This window comes from Solanum dulcamara, chromosome 1, assembly GCF_947179165.1.
Source record: "Solanum dulcamara chromosome 1, daSolDulc1.2, whole genome shotgun sequence".
Lineage (NCBI taxonomy): Eukaryota > Viridiplantae > Streptophyta > Magnoliopsida > Solanales > Solanaceae > Solanum > Solanum dulcamara.
The window spans coordinates 84,154,800-84,175,133 of NC_077237.1; the positions used below are offsets into that span (position 1 = coordinate 84,154,800).

At 34.2% G+C, this 20,334-nt stretch overlaps 3 protein-coding genes across 3 annotated transcripts; 1 reads left to right on the plus strand and 2 right to left on the minus strand.

Annotated features, from left to right (window-relative positions):
• Positions 1 to 251: 251 nt before the first annotated feature.
• On the minus strand, positions 252 to 9,609 carry LOC129881013 (uncharacterized). Its single transcript, XM_055955324.1, has 7 exons — positions 9,418 to 9,609; positions 7,223 to 7,292; positions 6,904 to 6,969; positions 3,900 to 4,014; positions 2,804 to 2,919; positions 2,416 to 2,540; positions 252 to 790 (listed from the first exon to the last, which is right to left on the minus strand). The coding sequence occupies exons 1-7, from the start codon at positions 9,492 to 9,494 to the stop codon at positions 667 to 669; spliced, it is 693 nt and encodes a 230-aa protein (XP_055811299.1). The 5' UTR covers positions 9,495 to 9,609; the 3' UTR covers positions 252 to 666.
• A 4,885-nt stretch (positions 9,610 to 14,494) lies between these two features.
• LOC129895103 (xanthotoxin 5-hydroxylase CYP82C4-like) lies at positions 14,495 to 17,071 on the plus strand. Its single transcript, XM_055970750.1, has 3 exons — positions 14,495 to 15,012; positions 15,370 to 15,811; positions 16,405 to 17,071. The coding sequence occupies exons 1-3, from the start codon at positions 14,495 to 14,497 to the stop codon at positions 17,026 to 17,028; spliced, it is 1,584 nt and encodes a 527-aa protein (XP_055826725.1). The 3' UTR covers positions 17,029 to 17,071.
• A 599-nt stretch (positions 17,072 to 17,670) lies between these two features.
• On the minus strand, positions 17,671 to 19,993 carry LOC129890032 (protein JINGUBANG-like). The gene is made up of 2 exons (XM_055965524.1): positions 19,583 to 19,993; positions 17,671 to 18,537 (listed from the first exon to the last, which is right to left on the minus strand). Exons 1-2 carry the CDS (start codon positions 19,991 to 19,993, stop codon positions 17,719 to 17,721), a joined length of 1,230 nt encoding a protein of 409 aa, XP_055821499.1. The 3' UTR covers positions 17,671 to 17,718.
• Between the last annotated feature and the right edge of the window lie 341 nt (positions 19,994 to 20,334).

Below are 20,334 nucleotides of genomic sequence, written 5' to 3' on the forward strand. Positions count from 1 at the left end.
CATCCTATGCTTTCCACATATTTACTCTTATATGTTCGTATGGAACATCAGTGCTTTAAAAGGCAGAGGCGTTTTACATAGGTCTTGGTGAGGCGTAAGGCCCATGAAAATTTAAATTACCCGTAATATCATTAACTTTTGAAATTTGATAGACATAGAGGGATTTGAAACCCAATTCTGCCTTTCTAAAACACCTGTGAAACATAATCCCATGGAATTTGTGTCAATCAAACGCACGTAGGCTGTAGCTATCCATGCCACAAAAAACTACACATTGCGAAAAAATGAATCAACAACTCTATCCATACAAAGCACTTTTTGTGCAGGAACACTCACGGATCATTGGTGGAACTCAGAAATGTACTAAATATTCAGACATGTAAATGTCAAATGATTCAATATATTCTAATCTTTCATAAACCGGTACATGTCAAAATTGCTAACCAATGAATTCCCTCCACGTCGAATTTGGTCGTAAGATATTCCAAGGTTATGAAGCCTGACTTGCAGAGTGAATGGTAAAGTAGGACATAAAGTTATTCAATGAAAAGCTTTTAGTCCAAATACCCTCAAAATTTCTTGACAAAGAAAGTTACTGGGTAGAACATACTCATCCCTGAAGAACGTACGCCAACTTCCATGAGGAAAAGCCAATGAATAATCAACTCAGTTAGACGGTCTCTGGCATGCAACAAACAACTGCCAACTGATAAAAGCAATCAGCAATGAGCTGAATAGCTCAAAGCCAACCACTTTTGGAAGGTGCCAACCCAAGCCTCGCCTCAGATAACTGCAAACACCACAGCAGTAGCTTAGCAAGTCTTTTTTTTCTGAATCAGTAATGAAAAAGACAATTAAAACACAAGCAATTATTTTCTTGGCAAGAGAAGCTATTGCTTCCAGATCAGGTTCTCAGCTTACAAATTCATGTCAAATTAATACTGGACAAATTATTGCTCATTAGCAATGCAAACTGACCCCGTGTCCAACCCATTTTATGTTATTTAGTTTTTTTTAGTGACTGAGAAACCCGTCTGGAGCGAACCTTTTGGGCCAACCGCAACCTTTGAAACTCGGGGATGATGGGTCAGCCCTTCTACCCTTCATCAGTTTGCTTTGGTGCATGGCTCAAACTTGTGACCTAAGATACAAGTCCCTCAACCTTTGCCAAACCCTGGGAGCTTTATGTCATTTAGTTTATTTTTTTAATTTCTCAAGCACAAAAAAAGTTTATCCACAAACTTCCTGGGCACTTCCTGATGTTCTAGACTTTAAAATTGCCATAATTTTACAATTTATGTGCAAAGGGCCACATAGGGTGAAGGACTATCCAAAGTGTGGGCAACTAAATGTGATGGTGGTCCATTTGGACTGTTAAACAGGAGATTTCAATTAAATGGGACGAAAGAGAGTGAGGCAATTTAGTATATGATGTAAAAAATTGAAAAATATGCTGCTGGAGCACTTACTAGATACAGGAGAATATTAAAAAGTTTATACGGTTCAAAAAGACAACAAGAAATTTCCCAAACTAGAGTTGGTTTGTGTTATAAAAGACAGAGAACTAATGTAGATCAAAATGGACATTCTTTTTACTTGATGTATGCATAATGCATTTTGATAATTGTTATCCCCTTATATACAGCCTAAGTTGCTCTGATTCGGATGTGAGTGTCTGATATGAGTGCAGATCTAGAGGTCGGATCCTTCATGATCCAAACTCTAAGATTCGGGGTTACGGATCCAGGTTCAGATACGGGTGTGGGGATTCGGCTAAAAAAAATTCTAAAATCAGAGTTATAAAAACATGTCTAAATTAAGAGACATTATATGGAAATCTTACAAGGTTTTCTAAGGAGAAAATATTGATCAAGAGGAGAATCCCAGACGGAGATAAAAGGAAAAGGGCCGACATAGAAATTTTTATATACAAGGTATTCCATTTTCTTCAATTTCACTTTAGCTTTAGTTTTTATCAGTCCCAAATTTCTCCATCGATTTTGGTTGAAGTACCCAAAATCGGTTAACCAGATCCGGTATGGATCCCACACCTACAACGTGTCGACATGGGTGTGGCACCAAAAGTGAAAAATCCGAGCAACTTAGTTTCCAGCCATATCCACTATCATTGTACACAAAAAATTCAAGTTCCAAAGAATTTTCTCCAGGCAGTAGAAGTATTTACTATTACAATCCAAAAGTTTTACTGCTTCATTCATGTGAAACAGCTACTTATATTTATTTTTTAAATTTTTAGAGAGATCATTCTGGGTCACCCCTTAGGACCGACTGCAGCATTGCTCATTTCAAACTCGGGGATAATGGACCCACCCCTCTACCCTTTCCACTCCATGAAGCAGCTAATTGATATTTGCATTCATTCTGGATTAATTTACTATAGTAAGAAAAACAAACCTGGTTATGGATGGCATTGTTGCCACAATCCCAGCACATGCATATATGATAGGTATCAAAGTCTTGGGTTTGTTTTTCCGAAGCCACATAAGAGAACCCAATGCTGCTAGTGATATACTGAAAACCTGAAGAAAGAAATAAGACCAAATGTTTAAGTCAAAAAGAATAAATGATAGGAAAGACGTGATAGACTTCATCTCAACTCCATGCTGCGTAGTGATAAATTATACTAAATAACGAAGGTGATGTTCTCTCTTCCCTCTTCCTTCTTTTCTTTTTGCTTATTCTTTTGGGTGTGGAGATGGGATTTACAGGGTCGGGTATTTTGGGGGAAGGAGGTGCTACACTGCAAAGGCTAATAAATTGACCATTAAGAATAAAATTCTACCAAATTCGCATTTGCTTCTAGGCCTTGCAAGATGTAGTCCCATGTGAACTCCAATCCTCTAGCACCCACCCAAAGAGGTACCAGTCTATGCAGAACAGAATCAGCAAAAGCCCACCCTGTGAACACAAAAACAATGGCATTAGAATAAAGAAAGTTGTAGCAGTTTTAAAGGCAAATATTCTTTCTTTTCCTTTTTGATACATACATTTGTTTCAATTGCTACTCCTTGGTTTAACTTCACCAAAAGAAAATTCTAAAGGGTCACAATAAGATCAACATGATGGAACTAAGAATTATGTCCAACAAACGAGAAAATACTATTGCCATGTGTCCCCTTCTTAAGATGCAATACTGTCATTGGAACTCTCATTCTCAATCATACGACTCCTTTGACCACTTGTGCCTGCATCTTTAGAATTATTTGAAATGACGCAATATGACTTTACCTATTCAAGTTTGTGCTTTAACAAACTTTCACAAGAAGAAATGGTGTCAATGAGAAAGACACTAATCCAATTTCTATTAAGTTGGATATTTTTGCTAGCAACTCAGTTCAGATTCACAATCCACAACTTTGCTAAACAATCATGACATGGTTTTCAGTCTCACTTGCAGAACATGTAGGGAAGCTGTTCGGTGGGCATTGCTAATCCTAACAACGGTACCAGACAAGATACTCATTTTCCCATGGTCTCAGGTTAAACAACTCATGTCTTGGAAGTTGAAACAAAAGTATAGTTCATGATTCAGGTCGTCACACCAACCATGACTTAACAACATACTATCTTCTCATGTAGCTAAAAGCTTCAAGCACGCAAACCATTGCAGAAGAAGTTAGCGTAGATAAGGTGTTAATTCAGCGAATGATACCCCATTATCTGCCTTCCATTTTATAAATACTCTTTACCTTCTGAACAATCCAGTAAACCAATTAAAACAGGTATTCGCCAAATCGTGTAGGCCAGCATTTTGAAACAATTCCTAATTCTCAATTGCTGGATTTCCGGCTGACTTGTCATGCTAAATAGGTTTACTCACCCAGTAATCAAAATTTAACTAAGTCATGTTATTTCAGGAAGAAATAAATCATACTCACCTAGTCCAACAGCTTGAAACTTATGATTCTGTGAAATATTTCTGTGTGTTAACTGTGTCAATGCAATATATAGGCCTGCAACTTCGATAAACCCAAATAAAGCCTTCAACAATTCCTACAAAAAGGGAAGGAGCAGTTTATGATCAGCTATTAGCAAATTTTCTCTGAATAAAATACTAACACAAAACCATATTAAATTGAAAAAATGTTTGAACTTTTTTTGCTAGACATCAAGAAATGACACCAAAGATCAACCTCCATTGAAAAGCTATTAGTGTATGGATCACATAAGAGAACATACATTGACCATTTGATTCATCATTGAGCCGAGTTTTTGTAACATGGTACAATGTAACATTGTCCTCTCATGTAACGACCCATTAGGTCGTTTTGAAAACTAGAATTTTTTATTTTATAAAAGACTCATTCCGTAAATTTTTAATGGGTATTTGGACTATTCGGTAACTATGGTTATTTAGTTGAGGGGTAAAACTTTAGATAATTTATTTAGTTGGTAGGTTAAATTGATAATTTATTTAATACCCTATACCACTTTATTTATTAAAATAAGTTAGTAGGGTTTGTGACTTTTTAGTACATAATTAATTAAGAAAAGAAAAAGGAGACAAACCCTGGCGGACTAACGGTCGAAGCAAACATTGCACTTTCTGCAGGTAAACAAATGAAAATTTGCCACTACTATTACATTATTTTATATAGCTAATTATGTATATAGAATATAAGACATCCTATTATTATTATCTATAGTGCATTTAGAAGTTAATGATGACAACGACCCTTAGGAATTAGTTATTGGATATTATATCTATTATCATATATGAATATGATTGCAGAAAGTTGAGGGTCTAGAATGCCTCTTTGAAGCTAAGGTATTGGGCGTATAGTTTAGTTAAGAGAAATTTCGCATTGTTTATCACATTATACTGCAAATTTTGGCATAATTCTAGGTAATTAAATATTAGGTGTATTGTATTACATGAATATCATTAGATTTATGTTATTTGGATAAATTGAGGTTTAATCCTAAGTTTGAGATTTAGAAAATTGGTTATAGTAATATTGGTGTCTAAAGATTGGGTTGCTTACGAATATTTTATACTTGATAGATTGAAAACATTTTGAGGCATTGAGGAAAGCAAAAGCATTGGAGAATTAGCTTGCTTGACTTCAGTTCTTCGGTTGAGGTAGGTTATGGTTTATTCTATATCATAGATAGACTCTTAATAGCAATTGATAGTCATTGAGTAATGTGTGAAGTTTACTATGCATTTGATTATTGTGGTTTGGATGATTGATATGATGTTGTGATTGGTCTGCAATCCCAAAACCGTGAAATCAATAATCTTAAACTTGCCCTATCAAAAGTGATGCCTTGAATAAAGTGAAAAGTGATAAGAAAGAATGATAAACTAATTATATTATTGGATCGGGTGTCACGTTCTGACACGATATATTTGGATCGGATGTCACAAGCCGATACGATATTATTGGATCGGGTGCCACGTTCCGGCACGGTAATATTAAAGGAAAACATATTAAAATGACTTAATGTTACCCAATCTCAAATAACTCATTTCCCAAAAGAGCGTAATGTGGAGGCCTGAACCCTCATGTATACTTTTGATATTGTTAACTGGTTATGTAATGGTTATTTTTTTTGTGTTGTTACTTGATCTTGATCTTGTTGGTTGCCACATGTTAAGTGCTATGGTTGACTTTTCGCTATTATTTTATGCATATTGATTTCTATTTTGAGTCGGCCGATGATACCTACGCAGTACATGTTGTCCTGTACTGACCCCTACTTATATTTTTCTTTGTTTTATTTTGTGGAGTGCAGTGAGTGTTCCATCGACTTCGACTCGACCTCAGTTCTAGCCAGTGTCCAACACATCAGGTATCAGGGTGAGCTATTCATTCTAGCTCGTGTTGGATTCTCTCGGGCATGGCATGATGTCCTTAGTTTTCGGACACATTAAGTTATTTATTTATTCTGGCGTTTGATATTTTCAGACTTAGTATTTTAGAATTAGATGTCCTTGAAGTGATGACTTTCAGGTTTTGGGAAAACTTATCTAATAGACTTTAGTGGTTTTGTTATTTCTTACTCTCATAAATTGAACTTCCGCGTTATTGGCATATTTTATAAGTTGGGTTTGTATCGTTGGTTCTCCCACCTAGGAGGTTAAGTGAGGGTGCCACTCATGGCCCATTTTGGATCGTGACATCTCATTAGTTTCAACTGAATCAGCTTTAATGCTTTGAGTTCCTGTTAGTTTTGGTTTATCATTGTGATCAGCACTGATTCAATTCCTAGGCAAACAAACCAAAAGAGGCATTCCTCCTATCATGTTGAAACAACGAAAGGAGAATTGGAAGGGGTAGGTTTGTGGGTTCCAGTTGAGTGTTTCTCACCAAGTTCCAATTTCTTATGTCATCCAACTCTGAGGGGTTTTCAAGCGATTGCTCGACAGACATAGATTTAGTCTTCGAAGGAATCAAAAAAAGGAGAGACTGGTAGAGCCTAGATGGATAAAATCAAATGGTTGGGAAAAGGGATGGTTTAAGAAAAAGAAGACTCAAAAGTACTTCAAGCTCAGTCCATATCCAGCAAGACCTACACTTCAACAAGCCCTGAAATATGTGTCGTCTATAGACAATTAAATTCAATTGTGTTTAGACGAGAGCAGTTTCAAAAAATAAATAAATTGCGTTTAGACGAGAGCAGACGTTTATAAGCTGCAGGCTCTCATTCTGACAGGAAACTTTCACCATGCTAGGCCAGCAATCCTAATTTATTGAAGCTACAGCTACTATAGATGAAACATCAAATATAAAAATTGATCCTTGACAAACACTACCAATTTCGGGAAAAAAATCGTCCTTGACAGCAAGACAATAGCTAAAATGCCAAAAATAAGATGACAGTGGTTGTGATGTTCATCATGATAAGAAACATATTAAAAGAGGGATAATGAAATACCTGATATGGATCAAAATTGTCGCTTTCGCTTTCAGATACATTAAGAAATGTTGCTAGACAAACTAGCTGAAAAGGAAAAGAATCTAAATGAGCTCGATGGGATACAAAAAGGAATAAAACAACAAAAGTAACGTCCAGGAAATTAAATTCATATTCTTTGACATTTTTTCTGGTTAAATTGGTACACAGAGTAAAACTTAATTCATCTCTCAGCTTCTTTTTCTTCATATTCTTGTTGGGAAGAGCTAATTCCATTAAGTAAAAATAGTATGAATCCATGGTCATGGACTCATGGCATAATCGAGCAGTAATTATTTACCTTAACTAGTGCGGTAACAAGGTAAACAACAGCAGCCTTTATTGAAGTCCACAGTGTGTCATACTCAGACCTGCATAAAAAGGCGATAGTTTCAACTTCCGTTCAAATTTCCTTTACAAAAACGGAAAACTTCTGTTAAAAATTACAGTATTGGTTTATAGAGGCCTCCCTTCCATGTCATGGAACGTGTCACAAATGATAAGGTGATAAAAATGTTGACTTGATTCTAAAATCGTAGATTAAAGAGAAAAAGGAACATACTATAACAACTCACTCATGGAGGACGGAGAATTATATCATACATAACAATAATCCAATTTGACTAACTTTTGAATGCAGAACATGAAAACAATGAGGAAACATAATATATCAAGCATCAGTTTCAGATATTTAAGTCTAAACAAGATTAAATAGGAAAGAAGATTAAACACGCTTAGCACTATAAGAATATTGGTAGATCTATGTTTGCTTGGATTCTCCAAAAATGTTGCCGCTTTACGACTTTTGGAGAATCCCACACGAACCCGTTGACATTTCTAAAGAGTTCGAGCAACATAGATGTACATATATATATATGCTTGACTAAACATTAATCAGACAAAGCTGATCCACTACGATATCGTTCATAACAGACTCTCCTGTGCTGGAATAGAAAAGGATTGCCTAAATATTTGAGTTGAGCCTGGAATTCTACAACTGCTGCAATATGGTGGAGCATTTGGAAGGAGAGAAATAGAAGATGTTTCGATGGACAGAGCAACTCAATCGGGAAAATCAAGTTTAGCTGTATTCTTTTGGTCTCTTTTTGGTGTAAAATGGATTTAGTTGAAGATGCAGATACCCTGTTACAATTCAAAGAATCATTTGTGTAGATAGCCAGGGTTTACTCTTTTTTGATATAGTCACCGCACTTTCTTAGTGCTAGATTTGTTATCACTGCTACTTACCTTTCAAAAAAAAATCATTCCTAACCGACAAAATCATATCAAAAAACCTTAACTAGATTATGCACTCAACAAATAAATGCATCATTTTTTGCACAAACTTTAGCTACTTAAACATGATTAAAAAAAAGGCAGATCTAGGATTTAAAGTTTATGGGTTCCTGACATCTAAAATTTTAATAAATGCCCAAAGGGATTCGAACCCTCAATAAGGAGGACAGCAAAGCTTAAGTGGGTTCCATTTCTACCATTGGACCAAGAGGCAAATTTGTTATTGGGTTTCCAACACAAATTTCTTATATATTTAATAGATTTTTCAATAAAAACACTGAATCTACATAAAAATTACTGGGTTCCCGGGAACCACCACCCAAAGCCCCGCATCCGCCTCCGATAAAAAATACACTTAAAACTTCAGTATCATGATAAAACACTTGAGAATCAATAACATCAGCTCATGATTAAAGAAAAAAAATGAACTTTAAGCCATAACCAATAACAATGTTTAATCATAACCTATAAAGATAACATCTTTTAAATAATTTGACTAATACTACCAATCAAACACTTCTAACTGTTTAACTTTAACTCCTAGAGATAAAAAAAATTACTCCAATTTATTTGTCTTGCTTTAAAAGAATGTCTTTTTCCTTTTTTTGACAACTCTTTAATTCTATCTTTTCACGTGAAATATTCAAGGCCACAAGATTAAAGCACATGTTGATACATTCTGCATATCTTAGTACTTTAAAACCACAAGATTCAAAAGTTTGTTTTACTTTCTTAAATTTCGTATCACACCATAACCAGAAAAACAAATCGAAACGGATGGAATACTAAATTCAGTGCATACTCATCTGTCAATAAATCATATAAGAGTTAATACAGGTCATTAAATTGACTATTAACACTAAACATGAGACCCCAAAAAAATTTTACTCAATCAAAAACATGGGAATTGAAAACAAAACCAAATTTCATATAAGGAGATCAAAACGATTCTTGAAAAAATTGACTCCTAGAACTAAAAAAAATACTAAATTCAGTGCATACCCAGAAGCCAGTAAATCATATAAGAGCTAATACAGGTCATTAAATTGCCTTCTAACACTAAATATGAGACCCCAGATAAAAATTATTCAATCAAAAAACATGGAAATTGAAAACAAACAAAAAAAACACCAAAATTGCATATAAAAAGATGGAAACGATTCTTGAAAAAAAAAACTAAGTTTTGAGCAAAAAACGTACAAAGGGGTTGCTGAGTAATAGACAGCATGAGGTCCGAATGTAAGGATTGCACAGTTGAAGAAATGGAAAACCGTCATCTTCTTCTTCTTTAGATCAGTAGAGGAGATCTCAAAAACCAAAGCTGCTTCTACTTTTTTTGTGTGTTTTTTTTTTGTCTTCAGGTGGATTTCGGCTTAAACTTGGGCTCTTTGATCCACTTTATTGGGCTACTTGTTGTTTTTATATGGGCTCTGAACTGGTTAGGTGGGCTTTTAAATTTAGATTTTGAGGTAGGGGGTAACCACTTTTTGAAGACGTTGGAGGTGGGTTGTTTTGAACTTTTGATTTCATTAAGTGGTGCCAAAGGCAAGCATGGTTATTTCTAGCATCGTCGCTTTTATGTACTAGGTAATAGTTTGTTTGGATTGATGTTACATATCATTTCATAATGTATTGCAAATAGCGACTTTTCGAATGACCTTGGAGGTGGATTGTTTTGAACGTTTGATCGCACTGCCATGGTCTGTGGTAGGGCTGTACAGGACAAACCGATAAACCGCACCAAACCGACAAACCGAACCAAACCGGAAAAAAAACCCGACTAGTGGTTTGGTTTGACTTGGTTTGGTGTTTGAAAAAAAAAACCGACCATTATAGGGTTGGTTTGGTTTTAATTAAAAAAAGTCAAACCGAACCCAAACCGACCCGATTGTAGATATACTACTTTTAAATTATGTTATACATAAAAATATTTATTAAAATGTAATTTATAAATATTTTTTAAAATTTTTTCATAATTTTTGTTTTCTTTCTTACATTTAGATTTGGACTTGAGTAGACCATCTAAATAATATACAAAAAAAACTTATCTTATAAAGTTAAAACTTCAAACAGTGTTGTGCCTCCATCTTATATGTTGATATTTTGTACTAGAACTCTTTTTAAGAAGCACTGCTCTGTGCTTTTTATTAGATACTATGAAAAACCCGAAAAAATCCGAAAAAACCCAAAAAACCCGAGAAACCCGAAAAACCCGATAAAATCCGAAAAACCCGAGAAAAATTGATATCGAAAAACCCGACTTTTATTGGTTTGGTTTGGTTTATAGATTTAATAACCCGACACAAATGGTTTGGTTTGGTTTGTAAAAAATCTGAACCAACCCGGTCCATGTACACCCCTAGTCTGTGGTCATTGGGTGATACTAAAGGCAAGTAAGGGCTATTTCTAGGATCGTCGTTTTTATGTACTAATAGATTGGTTGGACAATTATTATATTTCGTTTCATAATGTATATTGCTCCCTCCGTTTTTATTTACTTGTCAAATATTTTTTAATTTGATTTTTTTTTTCACTTATCAATTTTGACAAATCAAGAAAAGATAATTTTTTTCTTCTTATTCTACTCTCAATTTATTAACATTGAATTAATGTATTTGAAAAATGTAGTAAGTAAATATGTTTAAAACTATATCAATTAATAGGGGTAAAATAGTAAACTCGCTATACCAATCATTGTTTTCTTAATATGTGTGTCAAATCAAAATTTAACAAGTAAAAAGGAATGGAGGGAATATATTGATTGTACTGTATTGTCTTAATGAGTATGACATTTAGATAAATTATATTAATTTTTGTTGTTTCATAATGTCACGTACCAATAATCTGAGAATAAGCTAACACTATTACAACCAAAAAAAGAGAGTAGGGTACGCGGTAGAAAATTTATAAAATAAGAAGAAAAAAGGTAAGATAAAGGATAAAATTGAATTATTACGCAATAATTAAGCGCGATATTAGATTAGGGGAAAAAAATAAGATAACTGCGCGAGCGCATCAAATTGGTTATTATATAAAATGACATTTTTCGTCATTGTTACCTAACAACGTATTTAACGCTATAATACAATAAAAAGTAAATAACAATCAAAATAAACATTGTAACAATACGATATTGTCACGACCCAAGCCTAGGGCCTAGACGTGACACGGCGAATGAGACACCCGGAGGTACCTCATCCAAGCTTCTTAGCATTCATTAAGCATTTCATTGGTAATGGTAAACAATAATAAGCGGAAATAAAAAAAACATTTTTCCATTTGTGTCCAAACATACCTCTACTAATAGACTTGGAGGGGGCTAAGACATGTCCCTAGCTCACCCTCAATTTAAGTGTCAAGAAATGCCTTAATAAAAGTCTTACTATTCTACATAACATAAGCTTAGAATAAAAAGGATGTTGTTCCCGAAACATGGGAACTCACCACAAGCAAATCTTCAAACTAATACGAGTTAGCCATGTGGAGTAGATTGAGGAGCGACGTCGGTTCCTACATGGTGATATCATGTAGGCAAAAGTATGCGTTAGTACTTTGAATGTACTAAGTATGTGAGTATGCTATGAAATGAAGAACATAAAAGGGACATGAGAAATCAATATGCATAAGTGAATGAATGTGTTAGACATCATCATAGGAAACCTTAAAATATTTATTTTTATGGGGAAATGACCATAACCGACATTTAAGACCATGCGAGCTATTACATGGAATCCAACATAAGCTCCTACGTTGGCACGGAGAGACTACTTGCCAGGTAGAACTCCATTCAGATTACATTTAATTATTTAACATTTGGTGGCTACAAAGGCCTAGCCGACAAGGGCTCCTATGATGGCACATAGTTAATGCAACATGAGACTTTACTTAAGGACCCCTTAGGTCGAGTCCCCATCTACATGCTACATTCGGTGGTAGGTCAAATCCCACGGAATAACATTTATATATCATAATAACATAAGCATTGTATGACTTTAGACATCAAATCATCATCGGTGGAATAGCTCATTAAAACTTTTGGTTTATAATATCATCATGACTACCATGTCCTATTTACCGTTCTACTAATGAACCTTGTTTTATAAGAAAATTAGGTCTACAATCAGTGATGGCATTCCGGGTACCATGCTAATCGGACCTTCCATTTTGGGAAAATGTTCAAAAGCATTGACGGCTTATAGGGAGGTAAAACATGCCATATCATAACCTTAAACATTTCATTTGATTCAATGTGATAATTGTCCTTTCACATTGAAACCTTAATTTGGCTAAGAAGCCCTTTTATCAATCAAGCATTTCATAAAGACATTTCATTTGATTCAATGTGAGAATTGTCCTTTCACATTGAAACCTTAATTTGGCTAAGAAGCCTTTTTTATCAATCAATCATTCAATCATTTCACAAGACTCCCTTAAATATAGGCATTTGCTTCATAAACTTTCATTTAGAGTCAAACTTTCAATCCAACTTCATTTCAACATAAGAAGACTAGGTGGGTTCATTTCATATAACTTTCAAATACATTTTAAAAAATACATGTATGCATGAGAGTGCTATGATTGCATCAAATCAAACATCTTAAAAATAACCCACCATATGCACTTTAAAACTACTTTCAAGCCTTCATATAAGTACCTTAATAAATCATCTAATTCATGTAAATAAGAATCAACATAAGTCAATATAGGTAATAAACTTCAAATATTCATGAATCTATACATTTGGAATTGTAGTATGAAAATTCCTAAAATTTCTCATCACTTGAAATTAAGAGTCAATACACATATATATACCAATAGGAGTAAATAAATTTAAATATACCATAATCTATGCATTTGGAACCATTATGTAAAATAACATAAGATTTCATCATTTAAAATGGAAATACTAGATTGAGAAAACTTTTGGGCTCCATGGGTGGAAGAACCCATGGATGAAAACCCACATACCTTAGGGAGGAACTTGAAGAAGATTTGGAGAAGTCTTGGTCTTCAATGAGGAGCCTTGAATCCTTGAGTTTGATAGAAAAATTGGAGGGGATTATTTGAGAGAGAAGAGGATGAAGTTTAGGGTTCTTTAGAGAGGTGAAAGGCTGAAAAATGACTCTCAAACATGCCCAAGTTCGTGTATATACATTTAGAGAAAATGCCCAAGTTGCCCTTCATCAAAAAATCTGGAAAATAGGCAAAAAAACTGCTGGCGCTATAGCTGGCACGACGCGCCAGCACCCAAACTACTGAGGCTAGTTTGCCTGAAATTCTGCAGAGATAGTTTGTGGTAAAATGGTCATAACTTTTGACTCCGAACTCCAAAAATTGCAATCTTGGTGGCGTTGGAAAGAAGACTCAAATACCTTTAATTTGATAGGTTAGGTCCACCCAATTCACTATATTCTAGGAGATATGATCGTTTGAAGTTGACCCTTATACGAACTCATTCGGAAAATTAGCCAAGACGAATTCTTTGGACTTGACTTGATTTTAGGGATCCCTTATGACCCTAAATCACATCTAATACCCTTAAATTACTTAGGAATTGATCCTAACTCATGAATGCACTTCAAAGTCGTAGAGTACGATCCCATACGTACATGAAAAATGCTACGAGTCTTGGCGTAGAAATTTTTGGGGTGTTACAGATATACAATAGGTAAGAGGTAAGACCACTTTATACATAGCAATTCCTAGCTAGAAACTAGTCCAACACTGATCAAACACAAAGATTTTTAAGTTTGCACTAAAAAACAGTTTCTATACCTAATATTAATCGAGGTGGATTCAATATTTAATTTATATTTAATATTTATTAAACTTTTAATAAACTTTATACATAAACTAGTCTAACGCTGGTCCAACACAAAGTACTTTCTATACCTAATATTAATCGAGGTGGATTCAATATTTAGTGTATATTTAATATTTATTAAACTTTTAATAAACTTTATATATAAATTTATACTTCATATCATAATTTATGAATTTTGATGAACCCGTACCCGAAGGAATACGTCCTCCCATGAATACCAAGTGTGCATATATATATATATATATATAAAAGCACATAATTCTATAGAAAGTCATAAACAAATATTTTCCATTTGGTCAACGAAGAGGACTAACATGCACCATGCCACCAAGTTTTAGAGAAAGTTTCATGCTCTATGACTCAAAAAAAGTTATTGAAACAAACCTATAAATTGATTCAAAATTTTCCTTAAAAATTAACTTAACACCCTTTAATTTCTTTTATTTACAAAACATGGATACCTCTTCTTACTTACCACTCACCGGAGTACTACTCATTTTCTTATATTTTATTTTCAAAAATAAAAATTATTCCGCTTCTAAACAAGCTCCTGAGCCAGTCGGTTCTTGGCCCATAATCGGCCATCTCCATTTACTAGGTGGCGCCGAGCAGCTTTTATATCGAACGCTCGGCGCTCTGGCCGACAATTATGGGCCAGCATTTAATCTAAGGCTCGGAACTCGCCGAGCCTTTGTGGTTAGCAATTGGGAAATGGCAAAAGAATGCTTTACTTTGAATGACAAAGCCTTAGCCAGCCGGCCCACAACTGTGGCTGCAAAGCATATGGGCTATGGTTATGCGGTTTTTGGGTTTGCACCTTATAGTCCTTTTTGGCGTGAGATGAGAAAAATTGCGATGTTTGAACTTTTATCAAATCGGAGACTTGATACTCTCAAGCATGTTCAAGTGTCTGAAGTGGATATTGGGATCCAAGAGTTGTACAAATTGTGGGTTGATAACAATTCTGGCAGGTAAAGTTGGTGTCAAATAGATTGGATGGGTCGAATTTGAATAAGTTAAAATGAGTCAAAGTCGGTAAATAGATCGTATGATATAACATGCATACTTTAGTTTTTTTATGAATCAAAGTTAAAGGTACGTGCACATTATCTTAAATTTTATCTATCGTTAAATTCAATTTGTTTCTTTAGTATTTATATATAGAGAAACTTTTCTTTCTATTTTTGACAAAGAACTGTCCTTCCTTTTACATGACTCACACATTAAATGATTTTACTCCCAATCCAATCCGTTCACGTTTGAACTGATTGGATGGGCTATTACACTTATTATATCATGAGCTAACTTTAACACCTCTAAACTTTCAGGCCAATGCTTGTTGAGCTCAAAAGGTGGTTCGAGGACTTAACACTAAACGTTATCGTCAGAATGGTAGCTGGAAAACGTTATTTTGGCGTTGGAGCAGCTTGTGATAATGATGATGAAGCTAGGAGATGCCAAAAAGCAATAAATCAATTTTTCCGTTTGATTGGAATTTTTGTGCCATCAGATGCATTTCCAATTTTGAGTTGGTTTGATATAAATGGACATGAAAAGGCCATGAAAGAAACAGCTAAAGAACTTGATTTTATACTTGAAGGATGGCTAAAGGAACATCGTGAAAAAAGAAAATATACAAGTATTGGAGATAAGAGTATTACTGATCCCGCGGCACAGGATTTTATCGATGTCATGTTGTCACTTCAAGAAGAAGGGAGACTCTCTAATTTTCCATATGATGCTGATACAAGTATCAAGTCCACTTGCCTGGTACGTTCTCGAGTTCGAAAAAGTCTAATTTTAATTATACACAATATATTTATCGAGTATATGTTGTATATAATTCTAACTTAGAACAATTTTTTGAACAATCGCTATAAGTATAATAGTTGTTGTAGTGCTATATTAGTTATTGCAGTTAAGTAATGTTGCAAGAACAATTTGCAAGTTGCCAACTTGAGGAGTTCTTTGGACCAAAATCAAAACGTAAGGGTATAATTGTCCTATTTTCAATAGTTAAGGAGCAATTTTGACCTTTTTCCTTTTTTAAACATGGATATCATTTTACTCGTGTGACATTGTAAATGAATAGTTACCTTTTAAACAATTTGTTGTGTAAAATGTATTTATCTTATTATATATAGGGAATTACACCCTCAGCAACAAAGGTTTACGCCAGTTCCATGTTTGTCGCTGGAACAAGACCTTACTTTGTTATTATTGTTCCCAATAAATTGTTTTCAAATATTTAATAGATTTCTCAATATAATACAGAATTTATACAAAAATTACTTAGTTTTTCAAAAATTCACAACCCAATATCCTAGATCTGCACGTGTATTTATATATTCTTTGTGGTGTAGGCACTTATTCTTGGAGGGAGTGACACAACAGCAGGGACACTAACATGGGCCATTTCATTACTCCTAAACAATCCTAAAATTTTAAAAAAGGCACAAGAAGAAATTGATCTTCATGTTGGAAAAAATAGACAAGTTGATGAATCAGACATACAAAATTTAGTTTATGTTCAAGCTATTATTAAAGAAACATTACGATTATACCCTGCTGGTCCACTATTAGGACCAAGAGAAGCAATGGATAATTGTGAAGTTGGTGGCTATAAAATTACCCCTGGTACTAGATTAATAGTAAATGTATGGAAAATACAAAGGGATTCAAGAGTTTGGGAAGATCCTGATTCTTTTATACCAGATAGATTTTTGATGAGTAATGTTGATGTGAAAGGCAAAGATTTCGAGCTCATTCCATTTGGTTCTGGTAGACGATCTTGTCCTGGTGCGTCTCTGGCTCTACAAGTTCTTCATTTGACATTGGCGCGTATTCTTCATGCTTTTGAGTTTTCTAAGCCTATGGATGATCAACCAATTGATTTGACCGAGAGCCCGGGGTTAACTATACCTAAAGCGACACCATTGGATGTTCTCATTGCTCCGCGCCTCAGTGCCAACCTTTATGGTTGTTGATGCGTTTGTTATCGTAGAATCAACCAATTCAAGTCGGTTGTACCTGCCTAAATTTTCTTGTTCAAGTTGGGTCGATTAATCCCTTCTTTCTATTGAATAAAAATACAAGTTTGTGCCTTTATTTCATATAAATAAGATATTGGAAATGTCTATTATCAAGATTGTTGCAACCTATGACTCTTGGATAATATATACAATTTCTTTATCTATTCCTCTTTATTCTATATCATTTAGACGATTCATTACTAAAAGTATTTCTATGCTAGACGTCAAACCACTACAACTCTTCTTTCTTGAATCGAACCCAAAACTAGTTATATTTTTTCAGGAACACAAACATTGCTCAGAATCCAATCCCTCGAAAACCCAAGGGTTCCTTCACAAGGTTCGTCCATGGAGACTGAGTCAGACCCTAAAATCAAGCTAAAAGGCATAGTCCATGGAACAAATGAATATTCTTGTACTACCCCTTGTTCAACATATGAAAAAGAAAAACAATTGCTTTAATCATCCATTATATACCAAAAAATTATATAACATAAGAAATCAATGGCCAACAAATTTACACACCATTTAATTGTACATATCTTACAATTACAATAATAACCCCCCAACAAATTCTTCTCTGTTTCCAAAGGAGTGTAAAAACAGAACACACATCAAACACTTTTTTTTTAACAAATAGAACCCCTATTGAACATCCCCATTCTTCATAATTGGTGCCATTTCTGAAACACTCCAAACTTTCACAGATTTATCAAGACTCCCACTATAAAGCACCCATTTTTTATCACTTCTTGTTGATTCTTTATCCTCTTCAACAGCCAAACATTTCACTGGTCCATTATGTCCTGTCAACATAGACAAACATATATAAACACAACCTTCTTTCCTCCAAACACAAATGTTCTTGTCAGCTGATCCACTAAAAACAAGATTCCCTGCTGATTCAAGACATAACACAGCCAATTTATGACCTTTTAGTACACCCCCATGTGTCCAAATTTTCTTATCTTTTTCCCAAAAATTCACAACACCATCTGATGATCCACAATACACAACAGAACCAGACTTGTTAACTGCTAAAGCAGTAACAGCACATTCTTGATTCAAAAGTGTTTGAACCAAAACATGTCTTATTGTTTTTGGTGTAAATTCCCTTTGCCATATTTTGACAGTACCATCAGCTGAACCCGTGTACACGACACCATCAGCACTAGCTACTACTGAATTAACAGCATCGTCGTGTGCTTTAACAGATTCAAGACATTTTGAACTGTCAGCTCTCCATACTTTGAATGTTCTGTCCCATGAAGCAGAGTATAATAGGCCATGGTTATGGTCCATGCTTAAACAAGAAATTGCATCCCAATGTTTAATCCAAATAGAAGCTTTGTTGTGTTTTGCTGACATGAAATAATTGCTTGGCCTAATTGAAGCCTTGAAAATGTCAAAGAATGTTGGTAGAGTTCCAGCAGGCTTGAAACTACTAGGATTGTTAGGTTGTACCTATTGAGATGTATAATACAATTACGTAAATAAAAGTATGCTCTTGTAACTCGTAATAGTTCAAATTTTCAGATGAGATAGTCATATGAGTTTGTGAGGGAGGAAATCCAAAAAATGCAAGACTACCAGAGTAAATTCAAATATGCAATAGAAACTTTAGGAAGTTTCACTCCCTTCTTCCATGCTGAGTCACAAGCAGCGCCTCAAAAAGCATAGACGAGTCACATGTAGGGAAATTTTCACGTGTGATTCTTTTCGGAGAAGGTTTTTTTCGTGTTATCAAAGATTTAAAAATGAAATAGATAGTGAGTGACTGATTGAATTGATCAGGTCATGTAGGAACAAGGGTAACCTCTGCTCTCCCACTTTCTTCTATTCAAAAGGCGAATAACCCTTAAAATTCTCTCATAACAAGGACATTCAAAAATTTATATATTTCCTCCGTCCCAATTTATGTGACATATTTTTTTTTAATTTATCATAGAAAGAATGTCACCTTTTAATATTTAGAAACAATATCATTTTTTATTTTCATTTCACTTTTAATGAGACATTTATAGCTATACAAATGTCTAAGTTTTATTATAGACAAAAAATTCAAAATCTACTTTTCTTCCTTAAATTTTATACAGAGTCAAACAATATAACACATAAATTAGGACATATACGCAAAGAAAACATTAATTATTTTTACCCTATTCATGCGGTATAATTTTTCTAAGAGAGGGTTTCAATTGAACCCCAAATTCATTACATGCATCTCCATCGTTGCACACAAGACAAGTGGTCTTGGTACAATTCTCACCGCCAACCATTATCAAAATAAATTTCCACATGCTTGCCCTTAAAAAATCAAACCAACACATGAAGAAACATGTTGAAATATAACATGATTAAACAAATAATAGTATCACTATTTTTTTTATAAAAAAAAAACTCGAATTTCAATAGATATCTCACATTTCCCATCGGAAATTGGCGTAAAAAAAATAATGTGTGTTCTATCTAACAAATTAGACGAGATGGTCACAGAATTCAACAGTACCTTCCAAACACGAACTTTTCCATCTTGATGACCGGTGAAAATCTTGTCTCCAGAAATAATAATGGCTTTAACAAGACCACTATTTGATTTAAAAGCTGAAAATTCCTTCATATCCTTCCACACACGTATATTTTTGCTATCAGAACCTGTATAAAGAAGATCATTTTTTGTAGCCAAAGAATAAATATGTCCTTCTTCACGAACAAGTGAACCAATTAGACAAATTTTGTGGTTATTTTTCGAAACATCGTCATCGTCGTCATCGTCATTATCACACAAATTTGTAGCATTTAAATTACAACTTTGGTTCCATGGTGACATATTCATAGGAGAATATTCATAACTAAGACGATCATAACCAGAAAATTTGTTTTTTCGATTAAAATCATCGTCATTCATCGTAGAGGACATGTTTAATTAAATCAAAGGGATTTTTTTAATTTTTATTTTGTATAGAGGGAATTAAATTATGGTGGATTATGGATTTATTTGGTTTGTTGTATTTGACATTCTAGTTGTTTTTCCACCATAAAAGAAAAAAGAAGAGAATTTTTTTTGACGTTTAAAATATGAGAAGAAAAGAAGAGAAAATGATGGAAAGGAAAATTAAGGAATTTGGAGAGAATGGATGAGAAGTTTTGTAGGGAATATGAAAGGAGGGGAATTGAAGAGGATATTATTATGAATTTATAATAATATGGGAATGGATATGAAGGGTTTATAAGATCTTGACACACATAAATATATAGGTA

Excerpts from the sequence above, each read along its gene's own strand:
- LOC129890032 (XM_055965524.1), bottom strand. The coding sequence starts at position 19,993 with ATGTCCTCTACGATGAATGACGATGATTTTAATCGAAAAAACAAATTT. Across the intron at positions 18,538-19,582 it reads GAAAAGTTCGTGTTTGGAAG|GTACAACCTAACAATCCTAG; the intron begins GTACTGTTGAAT and ends ACATCTCAATAG.
- LOC129895103 (XM_055970750.1), top strand. The coding sequence starts at position 14,495 with ATGGATACCTCTTCTTACTTACCACTCACCGGAGTACTACTCATTTTC. Across the intron at positions 15,013-15,369 it reads GTTGATAACAATTCTGGCAG|GCCAATGCTTGTTGAGCTCA; the intron begins GTAAAGTTGGTG and ends CTAAACTTTCAG. Across the intron at positions 15,812-16,404 it reads GTATCAAGTCCACTTGCCTG|GCACTTATTCTTGGAGGGAG; the intron begins GTACGTTCTCGA and ends TTTGTGGTGTAG.
- LOC129881013 (XM_055955324.1), bottom strand. The coding sequence starts at position 9,494 with ATGACGGTTTTCCATTTCTTCAACTGTGCAATCCTTACATTCGGACCT. Across the intron at positions 4,015-6,903 it reads ACAATTTTGATCCATATCAG|GAATTGTTGAAGGCTTTATT; the intron begins GTATTTCATTAT and ends CCCTTTTTGTAG. Across the intron at positions 2,541-2,803 it reads TAGAAGCAAATGCGAATTTG|GTTTTCAGTATATCACTAGC; the intron begins GTAGAATTTTAT and ends TTCTTTCTTCAG.